Source organism: Cinclus cinclus, chromosome 12 (genome assembly GCF_963662255.1).
Source record: "Cinclus cinclus chromosome 12, bCinCin1.1, whole genome shotgun sequence".
NCBI classification, from domain to species: domain Eukaryota; kingdom Metazoa; phylum Chordata; class Aves; order Passeriformes; family Cinclidae; genus Cinclus; species Cinclus cinclus.
In genome coordinates, this window is record NC_085057.1 from 19,563,758 (window position 1) to 19,589,815 (window position 26,058).

General features: G+C 42.8%; 1 protein-coding gene across 1 annotated transcript in view; it reads left to right on the forward strand.

Moving 5' to 3' along the window:
- The first annotated feature begins 9,277 nt into the window (after positions 1 to 9,277).
- The window catches only part of NUP210 (nucleoporin 210), a 47,822-nt gene continuing 31,041 nt past the window's right edge, over positions 9,278 to 26,058 (forward strand). The window contains exons 1-11 of the mRNA XM_062500751.1: positions 9,278 to 9,435; positions 16,665 to 16,795; positions 17,568 to 17,699; positions 18,528 to 18,624; positions 20,092 to 20,242; positions 20,564 to 20,696; positions 21,436 to 21,594; positions 22,061 to 22,129; positions 22,425 to 22,531; positions 23,558 to 23,698; positions 24,887 to 25,024. Coding sequence (XP_062356735.1) covers positions 9,278 to 9,435; positions 16,665 to 16,795; positions 17,568 to 17,699; positions 18,528 to 18,624; positions 20,092 to 20,242; positions 20,564 to 20,696; positions 21,436 to 21,594; positions 22,061 to 22,129; positions 22,425 to 22,531; positions 23,558 to 23,698; positions 24,887 to 25,024 — 1,416 coding nt within the window. The remainder of the gene's footprint in view (positions 9,436 to 16,664; positions 16,796 to 17,567; positions 17,700 to 18,527; positions 18,625 to 20,091; positions 20,243 to 20,563; positions 20,697 to 21,435; positions 21,595 to 22,060; positions 22,130 to 22,424; positions 22,532 to 23,557; positions 23,699 to 24,886; positions 25,025 to 26,058) is intronic.

The following is a 26,058-nucleotide window of genomic DNA, read 5'->3' on the forward strand; positions in this document are numbered from 1 at the left end:
CACAACAAACTACTACATCTTATTTCAAACCTCTACAATGGATAGTGTAGGGTAGGATTTTTCTTGTTTGTTTCCCTGTTTGTTTGGCTTTTAATTTGGTGTTTAAATTTAAAAAACAGGGCTATTCATTATTTATACAGAAAAATCTCATTTGTCTTCTGCTTTTCACCAAGTGTTTTCCAATTTAGAAACATCACTTGATTGTAATTAAACCAAATGTTAGTGAATAATTCTGTACCTTTTTTCTTCACTCCATTCTTTTCATCAGTTAGAGTCAAAAGGCTACAACTTTCCAATAATAACAAATCTTTAGTCAATAATTAGTAATAATTAAAGACTCAAAGCTGTTACAGCAGCTAGTCAGGAACAAAGAAAATTCTGCTTGTGAAATGAGAACTAATAAGGAAAAATTAATTTCTTATCAACTTAAGTATTTCTAAAAATGTAAGCTTTCATACAGCATACTCCTGGGAATCTCTTTGTAATTTCACTTGATCAACACAGAGCTTAAATTGGCATTCTTATAGTTAATTTACACTATTACATAATAATATAGGGAGAATAATTCACAGAGAGAAACTGCATGGTGCAGAGTTGCCTTGAAGCTTTTTTCCACTTTCTATGAATTATATCAGATAGGTAGTTACATAAATCAGAATGGCACTTTGGGGCCTCTTACAGTCTGAGGTGCTTAAAAGATTTACAAATTTTAAGTAGAATTCAGTGATTGTAAAATTAGCCAATAATGGGCTATATTGGGAATCTTCTATTTCTTTTCATGTGTTTCACACAACTTTTCACAAACCTGTAACACTGGAAAAAAATTTAACATTCTAAAGTAAAAATAAACTAAAATGAGCAAAAAAATGTACGAATTGCATGAAAATCTGTTGACAAACGCTGTTCTTTGGTTTTGGGTCTGGGTTACTACCAGAACTGTAAAGAACTGTTTGGCATTTTCACTGAGGAAAAGTTCAAATTGCACTTTACTGCTGGAGCAGAGTTCATCTGACAAAAATGTTTAGTCCTGTAGGATTGCTGTGCTTCCAGTGTAAGTGAGCCTGGCTCCTGCCACAGCACGAGAGGTGCTTGTGAACTTCTGAGGGATCCTGCTGTGTCTTCAGCACCTTGGTAGTGCTATGTAGAGAACTGATCTGAGAGTGAGAACTTACTCACAAGGACCCACAACCAACGAGAAAGGCAAATGAGGCAGAAAGGAGAACACGTACGTTCCCAGGATCCCAAGAGGAAACATTCCTAAATAACTTAAAACCTGGTGTGGCCAAGCTGTTGCTGGTGAGGAGAAATAAAATGGCAGGTGGATGTTGATGGGCTCGGGGAGATCACATGGGAATAGAAGCAACTGATGACACCTTGTGGGGAGCATCTTTTCTCTGGGTGAGAATAGTCACCCCACTGTCACTGTGTGCACTGATCTCCAGAATGGAGAGCAAACAACCTTCACAGGTTCCATACAGGCCAGCATGAGTTCTGACAATGGGCTTCCAGCTTGCTGCCGCAGCAACAAAATACACCAAACAATGGATTTAGGAATTTTTAGAGACATGGCCCTCTCCTATGATAGATCTCAGGTGAGTGGGAATACCCCGGCTCATTGAAAAGTTCAAAGGAAAACAGGAACAAATGTTTTCCCACTGTATTTTGGGTCTTTTCTAGACTAATTCTTTTTGTATTCCACCACCTCATTTAGCTTTTGAGTGCTGCTGGGCGTTGAGAAGAGTCTGTAATTGTGCTGGGTGTTCTTTTTCCCTTAGCAGTTAGTGAGAAGTTAGAACAGGACCCTGGGTACAGGCAGTTCAGATTTGCCAATCTCCCGTGCTCTCCCCTGCATTTGTCAATGTCTGAGTTTCACCAGCCATTATGCTGCCAATTTGCCTAGTTCTGTTCCCATGAAGTTCATCACAGCCTTCTCTTAGGAAGATAAATAATTTTGTCATCTGCAAATCCTGCTGACCTCATTTTTCTGTTCTACACCTCATTTCTGCCTTTCTGGATAATGAATGAGTGTATTAAATGCTAACTACAGTCCAGATCCTTGGGACATACTAATATTAACCTCCTACTGAATTGAAAACTGACAGCCTAATGAATCTCTAAACTCCTTCCATGAGAACAACAGTGTCGACACAGGGAAAAACCAGGATGACTTGTCATATACTCCTGAGCTGAAGAAAAAAACCAAACCAAAACCCCTCCCAAAACTTTGCAAGTGCAAGTACCTGTAATTTTCAGTGAATTTAATTATGGGTCTTGGGAAAAAAAACAGGCTACACGAGGAAAAAAAAAAATCTAATTTAAAAATAGGGAAAACCACCTCTGTATTCCTCTTTCCTTTCCTGTTTATGGAATCACTGAGCTATAAAACAGTACCTTAAGCATTTTCCCCCCATGAAATTGCTAAAAGTGCCTTGACTAGAATATTCTTGGAACATCAAAGCTTGTTTAGGAATTTGATCCAGAGGGAACAAGGTAAGCATTTATAGCTAATCAAGCCTGAAGTCAAAGATGAACAAGATGAAACAAACTGATGACCACTACAGCTGTAATCGTGGTGGAAGGACATGCTGCCTTGTAAAAGTCATTTAGATTTTTCTGGATATCAGAAGAATTCCTGCATTTCTCTGACAGTTTGGTATAGTATCTATAGTGGACATTTCTGAAAGCAAAAAACGTATTTGGAATAAACATCAGCAAGCCACATAAAAAAGGGCAGTTTCTTAGTGTTCTGCCACTGTTATAAAAACCAATATATTAAAATTTAGATGTGTTATAAACTTCAGAAGAAAGTCTAGAGTTATTCCTGTAACTACAATGCTTCAGCATCTAAAAAGTGTAATTTATACAGCAGCTTTAAAAACTCTAATTAGTGTCTTCCAAGTACAAATCGTCTTGTTTGAACTTTGTCCCAATGAAGAGGTAGAAGAATACAAAAAATGTTAATGAATATTCACATGCTCTTGAAGTAAACCTCCTTCATGAATGAACATTTTGAGAGACCAAATTTTCTTAGCACAAACCTTCACAGATGAAGGTGCAGGTGCAATCATGTATTTAATTAAAAATGTATTAAAATAAACCTGTTAATAAACTAATAGGCCTTTCCATAGGAAACCACAAAGTTGTTTGGGAAGTCTGCCATGTTTTACTAGAGTTTTCAATAAGTTCTATCGAAGGAGATTCCTTTTCTCAGGTTGGAAGAATTTGCAAAATGCCTGACCTTTAAAAATCACTGTCCTGTGCCTCACTATCTGCAATGAATTTGACTCGGGGACATTGCATTTAACCTTTTTATTTGTTACAAATCTGCAGTTGCAAATTCACATCAAAGACAACTTTTTTGCTCCATAAATTAATCTAACTTTTCAGTGTTGAATATTCCATTCCCCATAGTAACTTGATTGCTAGGCGGCTTATCTGGAAAAGTGATCCTGAAAGGATTTTAGGAGACAAAATAGGAATCAGGGCACCTGAGTGCAGTGTGGACATGATCTGTTATATTCTGTGGTGTACTGCTGCACCTCCTGCTTTTCCACTGACATTCTATTGCAGGAAGTGATGCTTCCTTTGAAGGACTCACTGCGCATGTAACAGAATTTAGGTTACTTCAAAGTTGGCAGGAGGAGTTAATTTTTAGTACTTTTGTATATATTAGAATGAAAAAAATAATTATTTTAAATTAATAAATGCAATTTTTCAGTTGGAATGCACACTTTATAGTGTCTCTGTAGATGGAAAAGTCTGAGATCTTTGTTGTTTGGGTTCAGAACCCTCTAAATCACTGCCAGTGCTGAGATAAATGAGATCAGAAGACTTCTACATTAAGAGAATGGGAAAAACAGAAAAAAATGATGGGATTATATATGCCATCCCATGTTGTTGTTTAATGCATAAGAAACAGCAAACCAATTCAGAAGAGTGTTAATGTTTAAAACAGACTCAGAATTATTGTATTTGACTGCCTACTTAAGATTTGTGAGGTGTACATAGCATAATTTGCAACCAAGTAACCTTGAAAAGACCAAATTCACTTTTGTTAGTGCTATTAACTAAGTCATTAAACATATTCACATGCCTGCTCATAAATTCTATTCATTATTTTCAACATTTAAGACTTCCATGTTCTGCTAATTTTCCCTGATGTATTTAAAGCAGAAACAAAGGTTGGTATTTTTGTTTGTTACTTGTCTCATCTTGTGAATTCTCCTCTCTCCTGCATCCAGTGAGTTGTTGGGCGAATAGCTCATTAATGTGATTCCTATCTGTGTACAAAGGCACAGGGCAGAAGCACTGTTATGTAACAGCTTGAAAAGACACCTATAAATAACCTCCTTCAATAACCATAAATTTACATTAGAAAGGTAGATAAACTCTGAAGTGAAAACCGTTTATTTTTATCTGATGCTGTTATTTCTTAATCTCAATGTTATCAGACTCATCCTGCATAAATTAGTGAGGTCTTGGGGTTTCATACCATCTGGGAAAGTCTTGCATATCAAATGGATTTATCCATATGAACAGGGATCTAAAGAGCTGCATTTCTCTGTGGGGACTCAGTTGTACCTGGTACACATCGGGAAAACTCCCGGCAGCATCGTTGGCAGATGAGTCTGTGCAAAGAAAGGCAAGCTTGGCTCTTATTTTACCCATTTTCTAAACACAAGTGCTCTTATCTCAGTAACCTGAAGGAACTCAACCTCAATCAATTTTAAATATTCCTTCCTTGACACCAGTAACTGCCTGCCTTAATTTTGGACATTTTCTGAATTTATGCCTTCCTTTGGCCTAACACCTTGAAAGGAAAATCCTGGCAGGATAACCAAAATGTTCAGTTTTATAGCTGCTGTCAATCCATCATTACCCCTGTAGAAAGCAGTAGTAAGGTTGAGAGGGTGTTCTCATGAAATCTTCCATAGGTGTATGAAGATACTAAAGTCTAATACAGTAAACTGAACATGATTACTGGTGGGGAAAGTGATAAAGAAATAACTGAAAAAAGACTGTTTCTGCACTCTGTAAGTCTCCAATACCCATTGTGAGGTAATGCAGTGTAATGCCTCCTCTTACAGCTCAATTTCTGTAGGCAGCAGGAGCAGCTGAGCAGAAATGCAACCCTAAGGCACAACATCTCCATGTGCTCCTGCTGGCAGGGTCGATGCCAGGCTGGAAGGGGCTTGAGGCAGCCTGGGATAGTGGGAGGTGTCCCTGTCCATGGCAGGTGTGGGATGGGATGGGATGGGATGGGATGGGATGGGATGGGATGGGATGGGATGGGATGGGATGGGATGGGATGGGATGGGATGGATGTTCTTCCCAACCCAAACCATTCCAGGATTCTCTGAGTCTTTTGCTGGCGCTAAGGAACACTGGCTGAAGTGCTGTTCCTCTGTTGTTGGTTTTTTTTAGGTACCTTTTATTATATTGGATGCTCTTCCTACTTCTTTGATTTAAGTTCCTTTGGTGGAGATACTATGCAAGGGTCTGCAGCTGTGGGGGTGGAACCGGGAAGCAAATTAGGCAGAAAAAAGCCCAACAATAAAAGCCATTGAACTGCTCAGTTGGGAAATACATGTATTACATACATATATATTTATATATTATATACATACTTTGAGCTCAGTGAGAGGTAAAACAGACAAGGGGAGCAGCAGCCTGACAGGGAGGAAGGAAGCTGACCATCTTTTCCAGTGATTTTTGCAGGATAATATTCTGCTCTGCAGTGTAAACAAAGACAGCATCAGTCGAAAGAAGAGGCCCATGACTGCTATTCTGCTCTAAAGTTACTATTCCCAGACCACCTTCTTTGTCAAGTCTATTGACCTGCCCTTTTCATCTCCTCCTCAGCATGGTGTAGGCAACTCCCCATTCACTTCCCAACCAGAGCTGCATCCCTACAGGAACAGGCATTTCATTAAATATATTACTAGTGCTTGTCAGTCATTCTTCAGCCCTTAAATAAAATATTATTTTATTTGAGAGGTTCGGGAGTGTGACAATGGAGAATGTTTTTCATCATTCTACTGGGTGAGCCGTGATTCTTTCAGCTTAATGAAACGGTTCTTACAAGTAAATTGTACATAATGCACTCAGCTGCTGAAGCTTCACAGAGCTGGCCCTACCCTGTTAACACACAAAAAGAGAGAGACCTGCAGGGTTTAGGACTGGAGCTGGTTTGAGTCAGCCTCACCCAGGACACTTTAAAAATAACCCTCCACAGGTCGTTGCCTTTGCATTTTGCCGAAGTTTCACCTTCTAAGTTGCATTTATTCTGAGTTGGTTTTGTTGTTTGGTTTTGGGATCTCTTGGGGAAGGGGGGGGGGGGGGAAATTCTTTTGTTTCAAAGATGAGTGTTTAAAATATTTTAAATTACTCAGACATTTAAAAATATGAAATGCCTGAAAATGAAGCCAGGTGTTTCTTGCCCAGATGTTCCTTCATCACTGTGCCATTCAAATACTTCCTTTTCTTGAACAAGGATTTAAAAGTATTTCACTGACAATAGATCACCTCATAAGATATTGATAGACTTTTTTCTAGTTTTATGAAAAATATATTTCCCCCAGAAATTGATAGATTTTAAATATTTGATCCAAGTATGTGTCTCTTTGGTTCCCTGGCAGTGTTTTCAGGTCTTCAGACCAAGTGAGTTTGTAAAATCTTCCTGTAATTCTCCCCCTTTTATTTTCATATTCCAGTAGAAACATTATCAGCACCTGGTGTTTTGTTATTTATTGCATGTATTTTGATTGCCTCTAAAATCTCTTGAAATTCTTCCACAAGAGGCTCAGCTTCTTAGGGAACAACCATTTATTGTTTGCCTATCTCCCTCCTTAAGCAGCTCATTAAAGCACTCCCTCTATTGCTCTGTAATCGCATTCTTTGTGACCAAGACATTTCCATTTGTGTTCTTTATCAGACTTACTGGGTGTACACAGATACGTCTGTACAACTCCCTCAGATTGCTGCTGTGTGTCCTGTTCCAATTCTCCAGCACACCAGGTAACCCTGAGAGGTGTTTGTCTGTCCTGGGAGGAGGGATGTGCTGACTCCTATGGATCTCAAAGCAGTGTGGACAGGGAAGGTGGAGCAGTGCAGGAACGCTGCTAAGTCAGCCCCTGATGCTTCAGTGACTCCTACCCCCGATGTCAGGGACTCCTCACAGAGCACACACTGTACTGGCTGCCTCCCAGCTCACCCTCCTCTGGCCAAAATAAATGCTAACACAGCGCTGCAATGCATGACTTCCAATTCAAGTGAGCACAAAATTCACTTCGTAATCTTACCATATAATGCAAACTGCAGATTTGCTCACCACTGTCTCCTGCCTTACTCTGCTCTTAAAATTGCTCACTATGCTCTGAAAGATGTGTTGGATGTTTACTTGCAGTGCTTCACTGTCATGTTTCATCAATAAACTTTAAGGCCCTAACTGCACCTTGCTTGTCCTTGTGAAAATAAATCAGTCTAAGAAGTATTTGTTACTGGAAGATTACTGTTCTCATATTGAATACTCATCACCACCACTGCTGATGAGAGAAAGGAATTAAGTTCTGAGATTGCACACCCTGCTTTTAAAGCTAGGAAGTACTGGGATGCAGACATTTCCTCACCTCATTCACAACACAGGATGCAAGGTACTTACTATCTACCCCTTATTTACTCAGTTGCAATTGTACTAACTGTAAACCCATTATACTGTTTAGTCATGGGTGATTTTATCACATTCCTCCCTAATATCCCAGTCTTTACTGAACTTATCTTCTTAACATGCCTACAAAGAAAGGCTCCAGCTTCATTGAGATGAAAAGTAAAGACAATAAACAACCTTCAGTATTTTGGGCAGTAATTTAAAGTCTAAGGGCTTGATTTGCCGACACCTTTAACGCCACACATCTTTCTAGGCCCAGCTCCTACTAACTTAAAATTGCAGCTGCAAAGTTCAGCTCTCCTCTAAATCAGACCACTCGATTTCATGATGTGCAGTCAAACAATGAGTAATACACACAGAGAAGCTGCAGGGAGAAGTGAACTGTCCAGCAGCACATATTCCTCTGGGATAGAAAGTGGAACAGCATTGCTGAGGTACTGATAAATAAAACACGAGCTGAATAAATAGTGCAAAAAGTGCTCCTAAAATGCCCTGTATATTTTTACTTGCTTAGAATAAATGTGAACTGGTTAACTTCTGTAATACCATCTCAATTAGATCTGGGTAGACTCTTAGGTGGTGTCCCTGGACAGCAGCTGATCTTCTTGGCAGGATTTGATGATCTTTACTCCAAAATGTTTGTGTCCTTCCTGAAATCCACTCTACTGATGCATGCATGTCCCATGGACAGGCAGATCCTCCACACATGGAACATCTCTCATACAAGGAAAGGCTGGCACAACTGGGATTTTTCAGCCTGAAGAAGCTTTTGGGTGACCTAATTATGGTCTTCCAGTACCTTAAGGGGCTGACAAAAAAGATGGGGAGAGGCTATTTACAAGGGCCTAGGGTGACAGGGAAAGGGAGAATGGCTTCAAAATGAAAGAGACATGTTTGAGATTAGATGTTAAGAAGGAATTCCTCCCATTGAGGGTGGGCAGGCCCTGGCACAGAGTGCCCAGAACAGCCGTGGCTGTCCTTGGATCCCTGGCAGTGTCCAAGGCCAGGCTGGACAGGGCGTGGAGCAGCCTGGGACAGTGGAAGGCGTCTCTGCCATGGCAGGGGTGGCAGTCGGTGATTTAAGATCCCTTCCAACATAAAACATTCTGAGATGCTGTGAAAATGAATGAACTGTAGCTTAGCATACCTGATTGCACCAGTGTACCCGGGGACACGACGGATGCCACCAGGAACGGCACCTGGCTTGTTCCACACTGCTATGGCAGCAGGACCGGGTCAGTGACCGTCCCCATGTGCTGGACTGGTGAAGCCATGCTTCGAATCCTGTGTTCAGTTTTGGTACCCCACGACATAACAGACGTTGAGGTACGGGAGCCTGTCCGGCGAAGGGTCTGGAGCACGAGTCCTACGATGCGCTCGTGGTTACGGCCCGGACAAACCGAGGTTTTTTTAAACAGCCAGCACCTCACTGTCGGAGCCGCAGGAGCTCCCCCGAGGGAGGGCGGTGCGGCCCCGGGGGGCGGAGGGCGGAGGGCGGGGGGAGGCCCTGCCCCCGGGCCGCCCTGCTCTGCCCTGCTCTGCCCAGCCCTGAGTCTGGCTCTGGCCCAGCTCCCGCTTCCGCCGCCCCGCACGGGCTCGCCCGCGCCCAGCATGGCTCCCCCCGCGCCCCGAGCGCTGCCTCTCCTCCTCCTCCTCCTCCTGCACCTCGCCGCTTCCTCCAAGCTCAACACTCCCAAGGTGCTGCTCCCTTTCACCCGCGGCACCCGCGTCAACTTCACGCTAGAGGCCAGCGAGGGCTGCTACCGATGGTGAGTGCAGGTGCCGCCGCCCTTTGTGCGTTTGTCCCCCCGCCGGCACCTGCGGCGGCTCCTCGGCCCGCGGCGGGGCCTGACGGCTCCGAGACAGCCGGGCCCTCTTTCAGCGCCATCACCTCGCTGCGGGTGGGTTTGGGCGGCCGAGCAGCGCGGGAGCAGACACGGAGATAATCCCTAAGGAGAAAGGTTGTTTATTTCGTGCTGTGGGGGTTAAACCCGCTGGAGTGGGGCAGTGTCTGCAGGCCGGGCCCTCAGCAGGAGGTCCCCGCTTGTAAAGGAAGCTTCCCGCCATGGCTCCGTGCCAGACATGTGCCTCACACCCCGTGTGCACCCAGCCACGCACCCCACACATGTTCCCTTGCTTCTCCTTGTACCTCACACCCCCCAGCTGCTTCTCTCTGTACGCCACACACACGCTGCACCTGCTCCTCCGCGTACCGTGCCCGCTGTGCCTCCACACAGCCCCCTGTGCCCACCCTGGCGCCGCACACGGCCGCAGTGCCACCGCCACAGCCCCGCCTGTGGGGGGACGGCGCCCAGAACTCTGCTGCTGCTGGGGGGAAATGTCCCTGCTCTTGCTGTTGTCAGTGATAAAAGGTCCTGACAGCTTTGAGCCCAGGGTATGGGATGTAAAGGAGTCGTAGTTAAGTCGGGAGCCTCTCACTGCTGCTCTACGTATAGGTAACAGCAGCCTTAGTACTTCACCTGGGGACAGTGAAGGCAGGTTGAAAAAGCGAAAGCTCTCCCGGTTTTCTCAGCGTTGAGCACGTGGGATGTACTCCGGGAGCTTCTGGCTGGGAGCTCCCTCCCTGCCTGGCACAGAGGGGAGGGCTGGGTGGTGTTGAACACAGGGGCTGAAGGCAAATCCCACAGCGTGTGCAAATTCGGAAAGCTCACAGTAGTCTTCATGTTAAACAAACGTTGCCAACGCCTTGTCCTTTCTGTCCTAATCAGTAATGAGCAGGAGGTACTCACCTGAAAGAGAAGTGGCAGTCTTGAGGTATGTTCAGGATGATACTTCCATATGTGCCAGATGGATGCATGGAGCAGTTTTCAGTTGGTGTTTTGCATCTGGCAGGTATGAAACACGTCTTAAAGGGCTGTATTTTCATTTAGTCAATTTCTTTGCTTGGTTGTTGTACATTCCTCCTCTCTGGGCTGGGTACAAGCGTTTGGTCTGTTACAATTTACAAATTTGAGGGTCCTTATGCTGAAGTACAGTAATTAATTTTATCCAGAAGTCAACTAAATGGAAGTTATTAGATGAGCTGCTTGTGGTCATGCAATTTAATTTTTAATGAACCGGTTTAGTGAAAATCTCACAGCTGTGGGTTTTTTTCTCTTTTCTTACTCTAGTTTTTGAAGGCTACTGAGTCTTTAAAAGGATTTGGTTTGTGAGGTAAAGTACATTGCATAAACTCATCAAAGCACTAGTAAAATCTGGAAGTACAGACTCTTTACTGTTTGCTGGTGAGCTGTTAGGTGATGCTGGGCTGGCTGCAGCCATTCCTGCACATGCCAGATGCTATCCAGCACGGAGATCCTTGCTAATCTCACTGAAGTCTGCAAATGAAAAGATGTAAGGTTGTTCTCCAGAGAAATGCCAGATTTGATCCACATTGATATCTCTAAGGGAGGTGATTTTTGTGCACTTCACAGCATGCTCTATTGGTGCTGTTGGTCAGTATCCAGTGACTCATACCCCTCATGCAGACAGGCTTCAACATCCTTTTCCATTCTCTCCCTCTACCCTTCAGAGATGAATTTTGGTTGAGAATTAAGGAAACCACACCTCATTCACCTTCTGTGTGCCGTCGTTTTCTGCAGCAGGATTGTAAATGGGCATTTACTCATTTCTGCTTTGCAAGGCCTGGCAGGATGTGGGTTGTAAAATCCAACGTGTGCTCAGCAGACCCTTCAGAGGAAGCAGGAGCTCTGTGTATGTGACTGAACAGAGACACCAATTGCCTCTGGGGCTCTCTCCCTCTGCACTCCTGTCCCCGCAGGCCTGGAACTGTGAGGGTTAGAAAGAAATGTATCTGGAGGAGCAGCACCACAGCCACTTGCTGACAGGTTTCCTGTGCTTCCTGTCAGAAGCAGCTAGCTGGTACTGGAGAGGGGCTGTTGAGCTGAACAAGTGAGGGAGTAGCAAATGTGATGGCTGCAGAAGGAGTGACTCTTCCTCACATTTCAGAAATGGTGGGTGTGTTTGCATGCATGAAGGCAGGGATTTGAATGGAAATGGTCAGATTCAGGCCCTCTGTGTCTGGAGAGGAGACTGGGGTTTGTAATATGGGAGATCGTGGGGTTAGAGGTGGCCTATGAGAGCTGTTCTGGTTGCACAGCAGCATCTGATAGGAAATTAAACCTTTTGAAGGCCTGCAATACTCATCTCAAACATTCAGAATTCAAAGACAAGTGCCCAGTTTCCTGGATGATCAGCCTATAGCATGTTGTGACCTTATTTTTTCCCAGTTTCCCTTTCAGCCTTCAAGTTTATCTCTGGAAGTAGGATATTTTCAAAGTGATTGCACTGGTGTCTGAGAATTTCACTGATTGAGAGGGCTAAGGTCAAGTTCTATCATCATTCCAGCAGATTGGGAGCAGTGGTAACATTACAAGCATGGCTCTAAAGTATTTTCTGATTTTCAAGATGCTCATGGCTGCTGAAATTTGTGTTGCCTTTATGTTAAAATTATTTTTTTGGGAAAAGCTTTGTTTTCAAAGCACACAGTGTTCCCATCTGTAAATATTGTACATGATACTATCTTCAGGCATAAAACACAGTCTGTGCAGTTATGTTTTGTATTTATATTGCATCTGTATTTGTCTTTTAATTACCTTAATCCAGAAATTACACCTGAAAGGATGAAAGCATTCAGAAGCAGAATGTTCTCATTGAAACCTGCCATACCATAATAACATTTCTGGGGGGAGGAGGGGAACACACACAAAAATAAACATTTCCCCCCCAAGGTACACAGCATGGCTGGGTATTTGTAGCAGAAATTATCTGCAATATACAACTATGTTTATGTATTTCAGTATTTCATAGAGTTTAGAATTGAGATACATGGTGAGAGCTGGTGGAAATGAAGAGGAGTTTATTGCCACTGTAATGAAAGGTTTGTGTGTGCTACTGAAACCCTCACTGAGGAGGTTGTATGGAGGTAATTGCCATGGGAGAGGAGCTGGTGGCAGAGTGGTAAAGGGAGAGCTGCAGTGGCCGAGTGGTGTTGGAGCTGTGGGATGCACAGGTACTTCAGAGAGCCCAATCCCACTGCATAGTGCTGCTGTTGCAGTCGTTGGCTGCCAGAGCTAATTTTCTAGCTCTTTACACTGTCATGGTTTTGTTGTAAATTGATTTTACTTCTCCATGGGATATACGTGGTAGCTTGTGTGCTGTTAAAAATCTGTATCAGTAGTTTTGTTCATTGAGATCTGTTGCTTTGCTCTAAGACCAGTAGTCTCATGCCTGGTAATCTGAGAGTTGTGTTGTCCTGGATCACCTGTTTTACCACAGGTCTAAAAAAACTTGTCTGATTCTCACTGAAAAATGTTTTATTTGAGATACTGTTCCATATTATGAAGTGACATCTTAAATAATGTTTGTTTTCTTCTCTCTGCTTCTCACCTGCTCTGCATTTCCCTCTTGTAAGGCATTGGAGTGGGCAGCAGGATGTTCTCCCTCTCCTGGACTCACCTGGCTGTGCTTTCCCAGCAGGGCTGCAAGCTCTTGGAAGTGCCAGCACAAGCTCAGAACTGGTTTGAGGTGTCCTTGTTGGTAAAGTGAGAGGGGCTATGCTGCTGTGGCTCAGGTGTGTGTGTGTGTTACCTGAGAGTGTTGGCTCAGAACCAGAGCGGGGATGTGAGTCTGCAGCAGAGGTGTTCTGACAAAGCCCAGGAGGCACAAGAAATAATGTTGTTTCTCTTAGCTGATGTGTCAATGTCGGTGCAAGTTTACTGTTGAAAAAAGCTTTTTCTCAGTCTGAGCAGACAGAAGGATTAGGAGCTTGTTGATTTTGGGCAACTTTTCATTGCTGAACACCCACAAAATAAATGGTTAAGACTTTTGGTCATTTTTTAGTCCCAAGAGTGACTATATATAATGTTCCTGGTGTACTGGTCAGCCCAGTCTTCCCAAACTCTTGGAAACTTCTACTACCCAGGTTCCCTCTGACTAAATGTCTGCCTAAATACCTGCCAAAATTCTTACAGATCAGATCAACTGACAGTCGTGGTGCAGCTCCACAGAGGTGGATTTTTGCTGATTCAGTCAGCTGAGTTTAGTTTGAAAAGCTGGCAGAACAGTATAAAACACTGCAGCAGTAAGAATCAACAGGGAACTGCCTGGGAGAGAAACAGGAATAGGTGCCTGATCTTTGAACCAACTGATAAATAAATGAAACATAGTCTAGTGAGCTATTGACATGTGGTGTTACAGAACAGTCCATAAAGAATGCAGGCCTGGGTTTGGGTCCATGTGTGGAAACAATCTTGGCATCTGGCTCTGTGTTCCTTCTGTGCAGGGGATGGAAACTGAATGAAACAGAGATTGACAAGAGGGCTGGCAGCCTCTTTTTGCCAGTGCCATTCATTCCTCAGCAAGTAGGATTTTACTCTGAGGGAAATACAAACTGGGGACTTTTGTGAGCTTTTTTCCCCTTCCCTCCTCTTCTGTCAAATGCTTCCTCCCTGTCTTGCTCTTTCTTACAGGCACTGGCATGGGATCCAGAGCTAGTGCCAGAAATGCTTCCCATTGCTGGCTTCTCAGGATCTAATTTTGCCTTCTGACAAGTCCAGCTCTCAGTGTCACACACTGACACGTTGCTGAAGAGCTGCTGTTGTTGGCAGAGAACATAAATTGCAGCTTTCCTCACTTAAAGCTGAAGTTTCTTTTTCTTGCCCATCTAGGACCCAGTAGTGATTGCAGAGTAGTGCTGCTGTAATCCCCAGCCTGGCTGATTAATGCCTTTGCCTCTCTGTGCTTGACCCTGCATCCAGGTAGCTGTAAATAGAATGTGCTTTTGATATGGCTGAATGATAGAGGGGTCATCAAATATTTTGTATGTTCTGCTGGAAAAACCACTACTCATGCAGTTTGTTTTAAAATCTAAATCTATAGGAAACCAAGCCTCAGAAAGGCCCACTTGAGTAAAATTTGTATTTAAAAAGATATTCAGCTGATACTCTAGCTCTTAAACTACTGCTAGAAGCCAAATAGTGTCTAATCAATTCTTCTCTGCTGCAGTGACTGACTTTTAGCTTTGAAAGTTCCTTTTCATTTGTGTAGTGTGTGCAAGTTTACAGTTAAAATTTTATTTTTGTTGGTCTTTGTTCCTCCCTTTTTCTAGTCTGAAGAGTATCTGGTAATTAGATTCAGTTTTACAACACTGCTATTAGTGCAAACCACAGTGGTTTTGTATTACAATTCATAGCCAGATATTAAAAGAACAAATACAAACCACAGCGAAACCCCTGTTGTGTTGTAAACACAATCAATTCCAGACTGCAAGAATGCAAAACCCTCAAATTAATAACAAAAAATCTAATGGCAGAGAATATTAAGCAGTGTAAAGAGCTAAATAAAAGTCAATTTCCGGCATATGATGCTTATTTAAAAATACCTGCATGCAAACAAAGTCAAATGAACATGCTTAGCTTCAAAAGCCAACCAGCCAAGTACAGGAAAAGCCTTACTTGTTGTGAATGTTAATGTTGTTTAAAGAAACTTGCTGAATGTTGGAAAACTGTTTCATAGCTTCCTGAGAACAACAGAACAGGAAAATAACTACTCACATTTAATCTCTAAAAAATATTTAAATTTTTTAGAGTAAAATCTTAAGTGTGCTATTAATACAGAAAATCATTATTTTGGAAACATCATAAACCATACTAAAAATATGCATGTATTTGTATACATTGTTTAGGTATATAGAATAGATATAAGCAAATAATTTTCAGGTTTAAGCTTCTAATTGGTGTTTAAATTGCCCATTGCATACTGCTGTGGTCTGTTTTTTCCTTGATCAGATAAAATACTTTGAAATTCTGGGTCAGCAGTTGGTACTGTTGTTTCAAAATCCTCTAAAACTACTCCTTATGTAAGCAAAGTACTGTTGGGAGCTTAAGGTTCTAAATGGGATTTGCAGTTTTTTTGCAGTGGCTACAAGGAGAGGTCTGTGCTCACCTGGACTGCTGCTGTTACCTCTCAGATAACAGAGTGTGGTGTGACGTGTTAATTTTCATTAGATACAGTTTTAGTTAAGGAGAAATGTAGTTTTTCACTGGTGTGGATTTGTTGGTTGTGCCAATAAGAGAAGGAGGCGCAGCCTGTGTCTGGGGATTCAGGCATACGTGGCAGTGCTGTTTGTTTGGAGCTCCCATCCTGCTCCTTGCTGGGTTAGAGGATTTTCCCCACGTATCCCAGGTAGGCATTTTTGTACATCCTCTCAAAAAGAAGTCCAAACCGGTCCAGCTTCCCCATCTTTACCAGGTGGGATCCAGTGCCCGGTTTAGATTACATATATCAGATAGCACAGCGTTTTCATCAGAGCTGCTCTCATCATGCGGAGAAGCAATTCCCAAGCAGCTCTGTCACCCATCAGTGCTTGCTTTCATTGTTTTAATCCTTCAAAGGGCCCTTGTGAGCGGGTCCTGGGCACACAGCGGGGACTGTTGGGTGCTGGGTTCCGTCCCTGCCCGGCTCCGGGCTGTGAGTGCGGCCGGGGAGGAGAAGCTGGGACCGGCTCCGGCACGGGCTGGCAGTCCGGGGTGACTGCCAGGACTTTGGTGCTGGAGCATTTCACTGGCTCTGCAGTTCACCCGAAGATGTGTACTGCTGCCATCTCAAGATTTACTTTCAAGAGGCTTGGTTTTTACTAATTCTCGAACTTTTGTTGTTTTATCTTGATGTTTTTGGCATGCTGGAAGGGAGAGCTGGGCTCCACTCTGTAATGGCCTGGTCTGCTCCGTGCATTTAGGGGAAGGTTGTTCGATGCCGTGATGGAGAGAACGCTCAGCTTGCCTACCTCGCCTCTGGCCTGGGCTTTCTGCATCCTCAGCCCACGCTTGCTTTGGCCGGGGTCCTCGAGGAGCTGCTGCCATCCGGCTCTTCCCAAAGTCAGCCGCCGGCCACGAGGCACGCCCCGGGCGAATCGCTTGTGTGGCTGTGAAGGCAGAGCCGTGAGCCGTGTGTGACAGCACCCCACCCCACCCCGCAGGTCCTCCACGCAGCCGGAGGTGGCGAGCATCGAGCCGCTGGGGCAGGACAACTGCTCGCGGAGAGCGCTGGTCCAGGCGCGCTCCACGCAGCCCACGCGCCTCACCGCCATCATCTCCGCCGAGGACGCACGTGAGTCTGGGCGAACCGCTGCTGCTCCCCGGCACCCTGCCTTCCTCCGGCAGCAAAGCTGACACGGAGAGGCGCGCAGACAAATTTCAGTTCCTATGCACGGTCGTTTTAGACTCCCCTGGGCGTGGGTTTTAGCTTCTCTTTGCCTCTGATAAGTGTTAATTATTTTAATGATGCACCCAGGAAAAGGGTTATTCTTAAACCCCCAACCCCCGCCCCCAAATCCACAAATAGAGGGGGTGACTGAAACATAAAGTAGTGTTTAATAAAAATGACAAATGCAAATGCATATACTTTGCATTTGAAAAAGCTGGAAGTTGCTTTTGTGTTTGTCATGGAGTATACCTGGTTAGTTTTTATAGTGACAGAGAGGCAAAACCAGATGACCAATTAAATGCCGTGCAGTCACTAACTGAAGGAGTTGATGGGTGTTTATTGTCTGTGGGTAAAAGTCATTAATTTCTCTGGGACGCGAGAGCACTGTAGCAGCTCTGCGTAAGCACTTCCGGACAACACCTGTGCCTGTCAGTGTAGATGGAAATCCGAGTTTCTGCAGATCTATTCTGCAGTTCAGTGAGCAAGGGAACTGCTTTACTTGCTTTCTGAGCCACCACTTGACCATGAGTTTCTTCATCGAGGTCATGACCAAGTTTCAGTTCCTTCAGTGTCTTGTGTAACTGGCTAAATTTGAGATGCATCTTGACTTATTGTTGTTCTTGACGAGCACATCCAGTGCTGTGATTTCTTGTGCTCTTTCTGATGTCTCTTCAAGTGACTGGACAAGTGCTCCGCTGTGATGCCATTGTTGATTTAATTCATGGCATTCAAATTGTGTCGACAACGAGAGAGCTCTACCTTGAGGATTCACCACTGGAGCTCAAAATTCATGCTTTCGATTCAGAAGGTAAGAGATCTGCTTGTAGGAGATTAAATCTATGTTTAAAGTGCGATGTGATACAGGCACTCGCTTTATTTGTCACACATTTGATGGTTTGAAGCTAAGTGGAGAATTTTAAGGAGATTCTCTGCATAATACATTGTGAAGCTGTTCTTTTTTCTTTTTTTCTTTTGAGCTGAGGTAGTCTAAAGAATTTTGCAAAAGGATGTTTTTGTGACCACTTGGATATCCAACAGGAAGTTCAAAGGTGATGTTTGAGACCAGCCACTGATTGCCTAATCTGTTAATTACTACACAAATGCTCACTTTTGGGAGGCACTGTTTAGGCTCATAAGAGTCAGTGCATTTGGACTGAATGCATTACTATTTAATAGGAGCAGAAAACTTCTGCTTTTTGTAATCTGTAGCAGCAGAAAAAGAAAAAAAAAAGAGAGAGAATTCCATGCTTTCTACAATCAAGTTTTATGCACACATAGCAAACCAAGCAAGGAATCTTAAGGATGACTACTGAAGGGAAATAATGTGTCAAGCAGGTAGAAAAATGTTGAATTAATTGTTTTGGGTACTTACTGAGCCCATCCCACCTGTGCTTGTAAACCATGAATGCCAGGTGAAGTATGATGATTTGTTAATAATGAAAGTAAACATATTTTTATCCTATGTGTAGTGCTGGTTTCGTGGCTTGGTGTTTGTGCAAACTCAAGGTTCTTTCATGGTTCTTCTTGTAGGGATAGAATAGGGAGATTTCTCAGAAAAATAAGTCATGGTTTATGTTACAGGAGGACTTAATGCTTGTTCTCTATTTTTGTTTTAATCTGGGTGTTTGATTTTTAGGAAACACTTTCAGCACTTTGGCAGGGTTGGTGTTTGACTGGACAGTGGTGAGGGACCCAGAGGCTGATGGCTTCTCAGACTCCCACAGTGCTCTACGGTAAAGTCATTTCCTTTGGTCTCAAAAGTCCGTTCAGTCTGATGTGTAAAAATATTTCCAGCATCTAGGCAGTTTACTGAACTGATGCCTAAAATTATAATGTTAAGTGTCAGTTGTTTCAGGTTGGTTTTTTTTTAAGTGTTTGCCTACTCGACAGCCTGGGCACTTTGATGTCTGTTTAGTTTAAGTGATAGTGTTAGTAAGCAGCTCTGGTGCAGTAATTAGAAATAAACAGATGGGGTCGTTGATCTTGCTGAAACATCTTGTCCAAGGGGAAGATTTATCAGTAAGATTCTCATCTCAGCATTTCAGCAGAGTTTTATTTTTAGCTTTTTAAGGAAAAAAAGTCTCCCATTTCAGAAAGGAGCTCTCCGAACCTGAAGAGTTTCAGGTGTCAGTGGACACTTAGTTCTGCTGTTGAAATAGGATGATTCCTTATGGGGAAACCAGTTCTCCTACAGAGCAGAAAGGTTAACAGCCAACTTCCATCTTCAAACCAGTACTCCAGATGTACTGCAAGTGGAGTGGGGGGAGCAAGCAAGACTTTGCTACTGGGCAAACACAAACTGATTTTGCCTCTTTAGAGAGGCAGCATTAGCTGGGGAAAGCCTGTTGAGCCCATGATACACCTGAAGCTGCAGGCACGAGTGAGAGCCAGAATGAATGGCTTAGTGGCCCAAGTCCTGGTACATATGGAGCTTTTTCTTTCAGTATAAGTATTTGCTGATGTCATTTTAACCCAAGTAGTACTGATATATGCTTTACTGTTAGCGTAATTGTGACAGCATAAAAATGTTGTACAGGTAGTACAACTTGGCAAAATAAATCATAAATTGTCACGGATGTGTTAATAGCCATAATTGTTCTCCATATGACTCTGCTGGTTTTACTGTGGAAGTGCACATGAAGCCAAGCAGATGAGGTGCATACGTGAAGGTAAAACATGCTCCTCTTTCAAAAATTTCCTGTCATTTTTCCCATTCACAGCAAATTCTTTCCCTCTCTTTTGCCACTTTTCACTGAAGTTTCTAACAGTTACTACAAGTCTTCTGCTTGTAGATGATTTTCATAGTCATTTACTAAGTACATCCTGGCTTCTTGAGAGAGGTCAGAGTTACATTCTGGCTTTGTTGAGCTGTTGCTTTTATAGACATAAGCTTTGGGCTCTGTGCATCAGTTCTTCTACAATACTGAGAGTTTTTACAGTCTCAGCTACTGAACAAACTGGAGGGGTCATTGTAGTCAACATGTGCAGTTTTCTGATAGCTCACAAGCAAGCTTCAGACAAACTTATCTGTTGCAGAAATTAGCTGCAGATACCTCCAAAAAATGAGTAAAATTTGGATATCTGGTCCCAGGCAAACATTTTAAATTGGCTTAAAAATGGAAGTGGCTGAGAACAGATGCTGGTGGTGTTTTTATGTGGGTTTACAAAGGTTGGTTAACTATTTTCTGTTCACCTTTCAGTATACTCAAGTTCTTAGAATCCACTTACATCCCACCTTCCTATATATTGGAAATGGAAAAAGTTGCCAAGCAAGGAGATACCATTCTAGTGTCTGGAATGAAAACAGGGAGTTCTAAACTAAAGGCAAGGCTTCAGGAAAGCATCTATAAGGTAAGATATCTGATTGTCGAGGCGGGGGAAATGGAATGTCTGAATGAGCATCTGTTTCAAGTTTCTCTGTTTTCTCCAGGATGATCTTCATAAAGACATGATTTTTTTCCTTTGTTCTTGCTCTGTGTGCACAGAGCAGATTTCTCTACCATTCACTGTCCCTTGCATTTCCCTGTTGTGACAAAATTCGAGATGAAAATAAAGAGCCCATTGCATCAAGTAATGTTTTTCACTTCTAGATTTTAAGTTCCTGTTGCATGGTCTGTTTCAAAAAATGAGCTGCTTTAATGTGGTTACTTTTCTTTCCCCCTCTTTCAACAGGATGTACACCCTGCAGAAGTCAGATTGCTTATTTTGGAAAACATCATTTTAAATCCAGTATATGACATTTATCTTCTGGTAGGAACATCAATTCAATACAGAGTTCAGAAACTGAGGCAAGGGAAGATCATAGGTTTGTTCTGTTCTTATTTATTTTTATTTTTTAATGCTTCAAGTGAATTTTTAACTGCTGAGAAATTTTTAATTGTGTTTAAACTACTTTGTTAATATTTAATAATGTTTTCCTAAGGCACACAATGATACAGCTGTTTAGTTCTTTCAGTCAAAAAATTGTGACTGTTCAGAATATACTCTTGCAGATTTGTCAAGGATGTAAAGGCAAGGTTAACTTAAAATAGGAGCTAACACTGTCATTTTAGATGTTGACAGTCACTAAGGAACTGACTGACTTTCCTACTTAAATTTAGATTAGTAACTTTTCTCAAAGAAAATGTTTTATTGGCAAACGGATTTGCTCTACAAAATGAAGCCTTCATAAATGTGGGTTAGCTGGCTTTATGCCCATTTCAGAATGCAGTGCCTTGAGTTTTCTCTCCTTTCTCTTTTTTTCCTTTTCTCCCTTTTGTCTTTTTTTTTTCTTATGAAGCTGGAAAACAGTTGAATGTTAGGTCTAAGTAGTGAGATGATATTAGTTGGGAATTGCAGTTTCACAGACATCAAATTTTCTAAGAAGCTTAATTTTGTGTGTGTGTGTTGATGTGATGACAGAAGTGCTAATTTTACAAGATGCTAAAAATACTAATTTAATATGTGCACTAGGCATCAATAAAAAAATAATCAGCAATAATTAGCAGCAGCCAAACATTGCCACACCTGCTTTTATTGTTTCATATGTTCTGTTTCACCTCCAGAGATAGCCATGCCATCAGACCAGTATGAGCTGCAGCTCCAGAACAACATCCTCCATCCCAAGGGAGATCCCTCCCAGCCAGTTGCCAAATTGGACCAGGCAACATCCATTGTGACTGCATTGCAGCAGGGCCAAACCAACCTCGTCCTGGTGCACAAGAGTATCCTTCCTTGGGAATGCTGCTCCAGCTGCCACTCTGTGGCAGGACACAAGCTTTCCACTCTTTGCAACACAGAAAGATCAAGTGATCCTCATTTGTGCCAAGAGCATGCAAATCAGGAGCAGTGGTGGAGCCATGGAAAGCAACACTGCTGTGAATTCAGTCTCAGCAGAGCTGTCTGATGCCTTGGAATATTTTAACAAATTAGGTTGGCAAAAGATCACTTAAATCATGTCAGTTCCTCTCAGTCACTGTAAAAATGTGATGGGGCTTTATTTAATTTTTATATTTCAATCGTTATATTCTCTAGTGAGATCTCTCCAGAGTGCTCACTGGCTTGCAGTGAAGTGGAGATAATGTTTATTTGCAGTGTGCAAATAGCTTTAAACCATCCAAAGAGGCATGAGGAGTCCCAGGAAAATGTAGATCTTGACTTGACTTGTGTGTTCCTTGACTGAGCCCTCAGGCATCCGCATGCAGGGGGTGTCCAGGCTGCCCAACAGCACTATCTATGTGGTACCTCCTGCATATTTGGGTTGGTATTGCTGCAGTCTTCCTCATTGCTTAATGCAATTTCTGGCCTTGTTTCTGAGATTTTCATGGTTATCTTCCACGCTTCTGTTTAGTGTTAGTTTTCACAGAAAAGTAATTTTATTCATAAAAGTAGCTCAACGTCAAATAGGTTTTATTTATTTTCTTTTATCTCTGTAGTCAGCAGTTTAAAATAATCAATGTTCATCTGGTAAGTGTGGGCACCAGAAACAAAATGCTGTTCTCCATTAGCTAGAGAGGCTGTTGGTTTGTGCTGTTCAATATTTCCTGTTTTGCAGGATTTACAGTTCATCCAGGTGACAGATGGGTCCTGGAAACGGGCAGACTTTATGAAATTACGATTGATGTGTATGATAAATCAAGCAATAAGGTGTATTTATCTGATGTAAGTTGAAATGTTTAGATACTTTTCAGTGACTCTCCTAAATCCTTACTTGTTTTGGAATTACTTGAGTGGTTTCTTCTTTGCATTGAGACAGGACAGTGCAATGCATGTTGGTTCTTGCCCTTTCATTTTCCCATTTGTTTTGTTGTTGTTACTTTTTAAAAATAAGGCACTCTGGGTGATTTGTGTGAAATTATTGTAGTCTTAAGTGCTGTTGGAAAAAAAAATGGGAGTTGGACAATGTCCTTCAGGTTAGGTGGGGCTTGGAGCAACCTTAAATCATCCTGTCTCATCCCTGCCATGGGTAGGAACACCTCCCACTGTCTCAGGCTGCTCCCAGCTCCATCCAACCTGGCCCTGGACACTTCCAGGGATCCAGGGGCAGCCACAGCTTCTCTGGGCACCCTGTGCCAGGGCCTGCCCACTCTCCCAGAGAAGAGCTTCTTCCTAAATTTTATGTACTAGGTACCAAATGTATATAGTTCTTAAAAAACTACAAAGGAAACTGAATTTAAATAGTACTGTTGCAACAAGAAAAAAAAATCATTAAGTTACTGCTTTTCAGAGGATTGGAGCTATAGGAATGTTACTTTATTTGCCCATAATTGCTTTTTGGGTACAGATCTGAGTTTGAGCTAGAGCCCAGCAGTGTGCTGTTGAGGCAAGTATATTCACGTGTTCTTCTGTGTTGAAGAAGAAAAAAAATAGAAAAATACTGTAAAATATGAATTACTTATTGATACAAATATGGGTACTTTCGTGTTAATTAGCATGTTGCTGATAACTTAAAAAAAAAAAAAACACCAAACAAAAACTTGCTGTGGAGTTTATGTTGTGTCCAGAAGTAAAATCTTTCTGAAGGACTGAAACTTCCATTGGGAAAGTTCTTATCAGTTTCAACAGTGTCTCTTTGAACTTTGTTATTGTACAGTGGTTTGCACAGTGACTCCTCGGATGTTAACAGCTTTCTGTCCTCTATTGATATCAGTTACCTGTGGCAATTTCTGTTTGGTGTCTTGGTTTTAGAACATCAGAATTAGTACAGAGCTGTCCAAAGAATACTTTGAGGTGCTGCAGTCCTCTCTGAATGGATCCTATCATCATGTGATGGCAGTAAAGGCGGGTCAGACCACGATTGATGCCGCACTGACATCAGTAGTTGATCAGGTGTGTCTTTGTGAAAACTCCTCTGCTTCACTGGTAGGCCTAAAAATAATGGAGCTGTGCAGTAGTGACTTCTTAGCAAAAGGAAACCTAAGAATTACATGGGTCTGAGCTGTCTTTGAACAGATTAAGAACCAAATTGTAAAATCCTTTCTTCATGAAAACTGTCATTGAGTCAACAGAGGATTTGCTTAAATAAAGACTGTGGGATTTTGTTCCCGAGCTCGTGGCAAACTCCTGTTAAGGCAGTGGTGCACAGCACTGATTTCTTTTCTCGTGGCAGATCCTTGTGCTGGGCAAGGGGCCTCTCACAAGCTGAGGGAATTTTACACTTTATTGTGGTAGGATCATCACTCTCATACCCTGGCCTTGTTCTGCAGTCACTTACATTGGGGAAGTTTGCTTTCAATTGGTAAGTGACCTTAAACTCTGGAATGACAATCTGCCAAATGTATCAGCCTGCACATTTCTCCAGATTAATATTCATTAACTTTCTGCTGGTTAGGCAGGCTGCTGAATGTGTGGCTAACTAGGGCATGTGGCGTGGAAGTGAGTTGCTTTTGCTTGGAAATTCAACACTTCAACCCATTTGCTGTGAAATCATTTGAGTGATTCCTTGAGCAGGATTTAGTAGCTCCTTGAATGTGATAAGCCACGGTCATTTTTCTGTGTCAGAGATGTTCTCTTCAATGGAAAGGCATCCCCTGAGAACTGTTTTTCCCTCAGAACTGCAGTAGCAATGTGTTGTGCCAGAGGCTTGTGGCACTGCAGTGACAGCAGAGCAAGGCTGAAGGCCAGCGTTTGGGGGGCTGAGCAGTGGGTCTTTCAGGCTGAATTTTGTACACAGTGGGATGAGCAAAGAGTAAATACAGGTGTCAAGCCTTCAGATAGGTTCTCCAAATGAGGTCTCAAAATATCAGTTGGAAGAGTGTATTTATTCTTGCTGTTTGCCTTTTAAATTAATGTGGGCACCTGTATCTTCATAGCAGTAGTGCTCATTTAGTACAGTGGCACACCTTGCTGCCAGGAGCTGTTTGCTCACAAGGAACTCTGTTCATAAGTGATCCTGAATAGTTTTCTGTTCTCTCTGAGGTGTTTTCAAGGACTTGTCTGTACACAAGGGCTAGGCATTACCTCTGGGAAGCTCTGTGGTGCCATTTCTAACCCTTTGCTTTTGCACAAAATTTTCAGGATGGAGGTGTTCACACCTTACCAGTTCCAGCACGAAACCAGCAGGATGTGGAGATCTATGTTCCAATATTTCTTTTACCCAGCATTCTGATGTTTCCATGGCAGCCAAAAGCAGGAGTCTACCAGTACAGCATCCAGGTATGCCAAAGAAGTACCCCACTGCAGGGAGTGTTGCTCAGGCCGGTACACTGAGGCCTGACACCACTGAGGTAGGGTTGGCTTTGGATACTTCAGGGATGGTGGCATCCAAAATGTAATTTGGAGGAACTTCATGGGACGTTAGTTACAGGCATTAATAGACAGTTTAAAAGAGGCACCAAGATGCTGACAAACACAAAAAGCTTAGTGGCTTCTACCTCTTGTCTTTCCTTCCTCTCTCCCTCATGCCTGCACCAGGTACCTGTGCCTGGAGTGATTTGGAATTCCAGGAAGCATCCTATATCCGAAGCTCCACAGCAGTCATTAGAGCCTGCCCTTTGCTGGAAAGGATCATATGAATGGGAGTGTGAAGTGACTGCAAAAAGGGCATGACAAAATTAATTAACAGCACTCTGCCAGCCTTGGACATCAGTATTCCAGGGAGGCAAAGGCCACAGTTCATTTACAGAAGAGATTATTTCAGTGTTCCTTAGGTGTGTCTTTGCTCCCAAGCTGTCAGTTATTCCTTATGCTTCATGAAGCAGATGGTTTGTGGTCCAGTATTTCCAGTAAGGAAAAGAAAGTTGTGCTTTCTCAGCCCAGACTCTTATCCTAGGCCAAACACTGCACAAAGTGTTGGGTCCACAGTTCCTACATCTCCCTTTTAGCATAAAGTAGTGCTCAGTTTTGGATCTGTCTTAAGTAAACCATATCCAAATAGGCAGCAGGACACTTGGTGCCGGGCTTTTCTCCCAGGTAACAAGGGACAGGATGAGAGGAAACAGGCTTACATTTAGATGGGATATTAGACCAGGTTTCTTCACAGAAAGAGTTGTCAGCACAACACAGGCTGCCCAGGGCAGTGATGGAGTCACCATCCCTGGAAGTGCTCAAAAATCATGGGGTTGTGGCACCTGAGGATGTGGTTCTGTGTGGACTTGTTGATCTCGGAGATCTTTTCCAGCCTTACTGATTCAGTGACTCCATGGAGAGAATCAGTGTCATAGGGGTTAAACTGTATTCTCCAGTGCAAA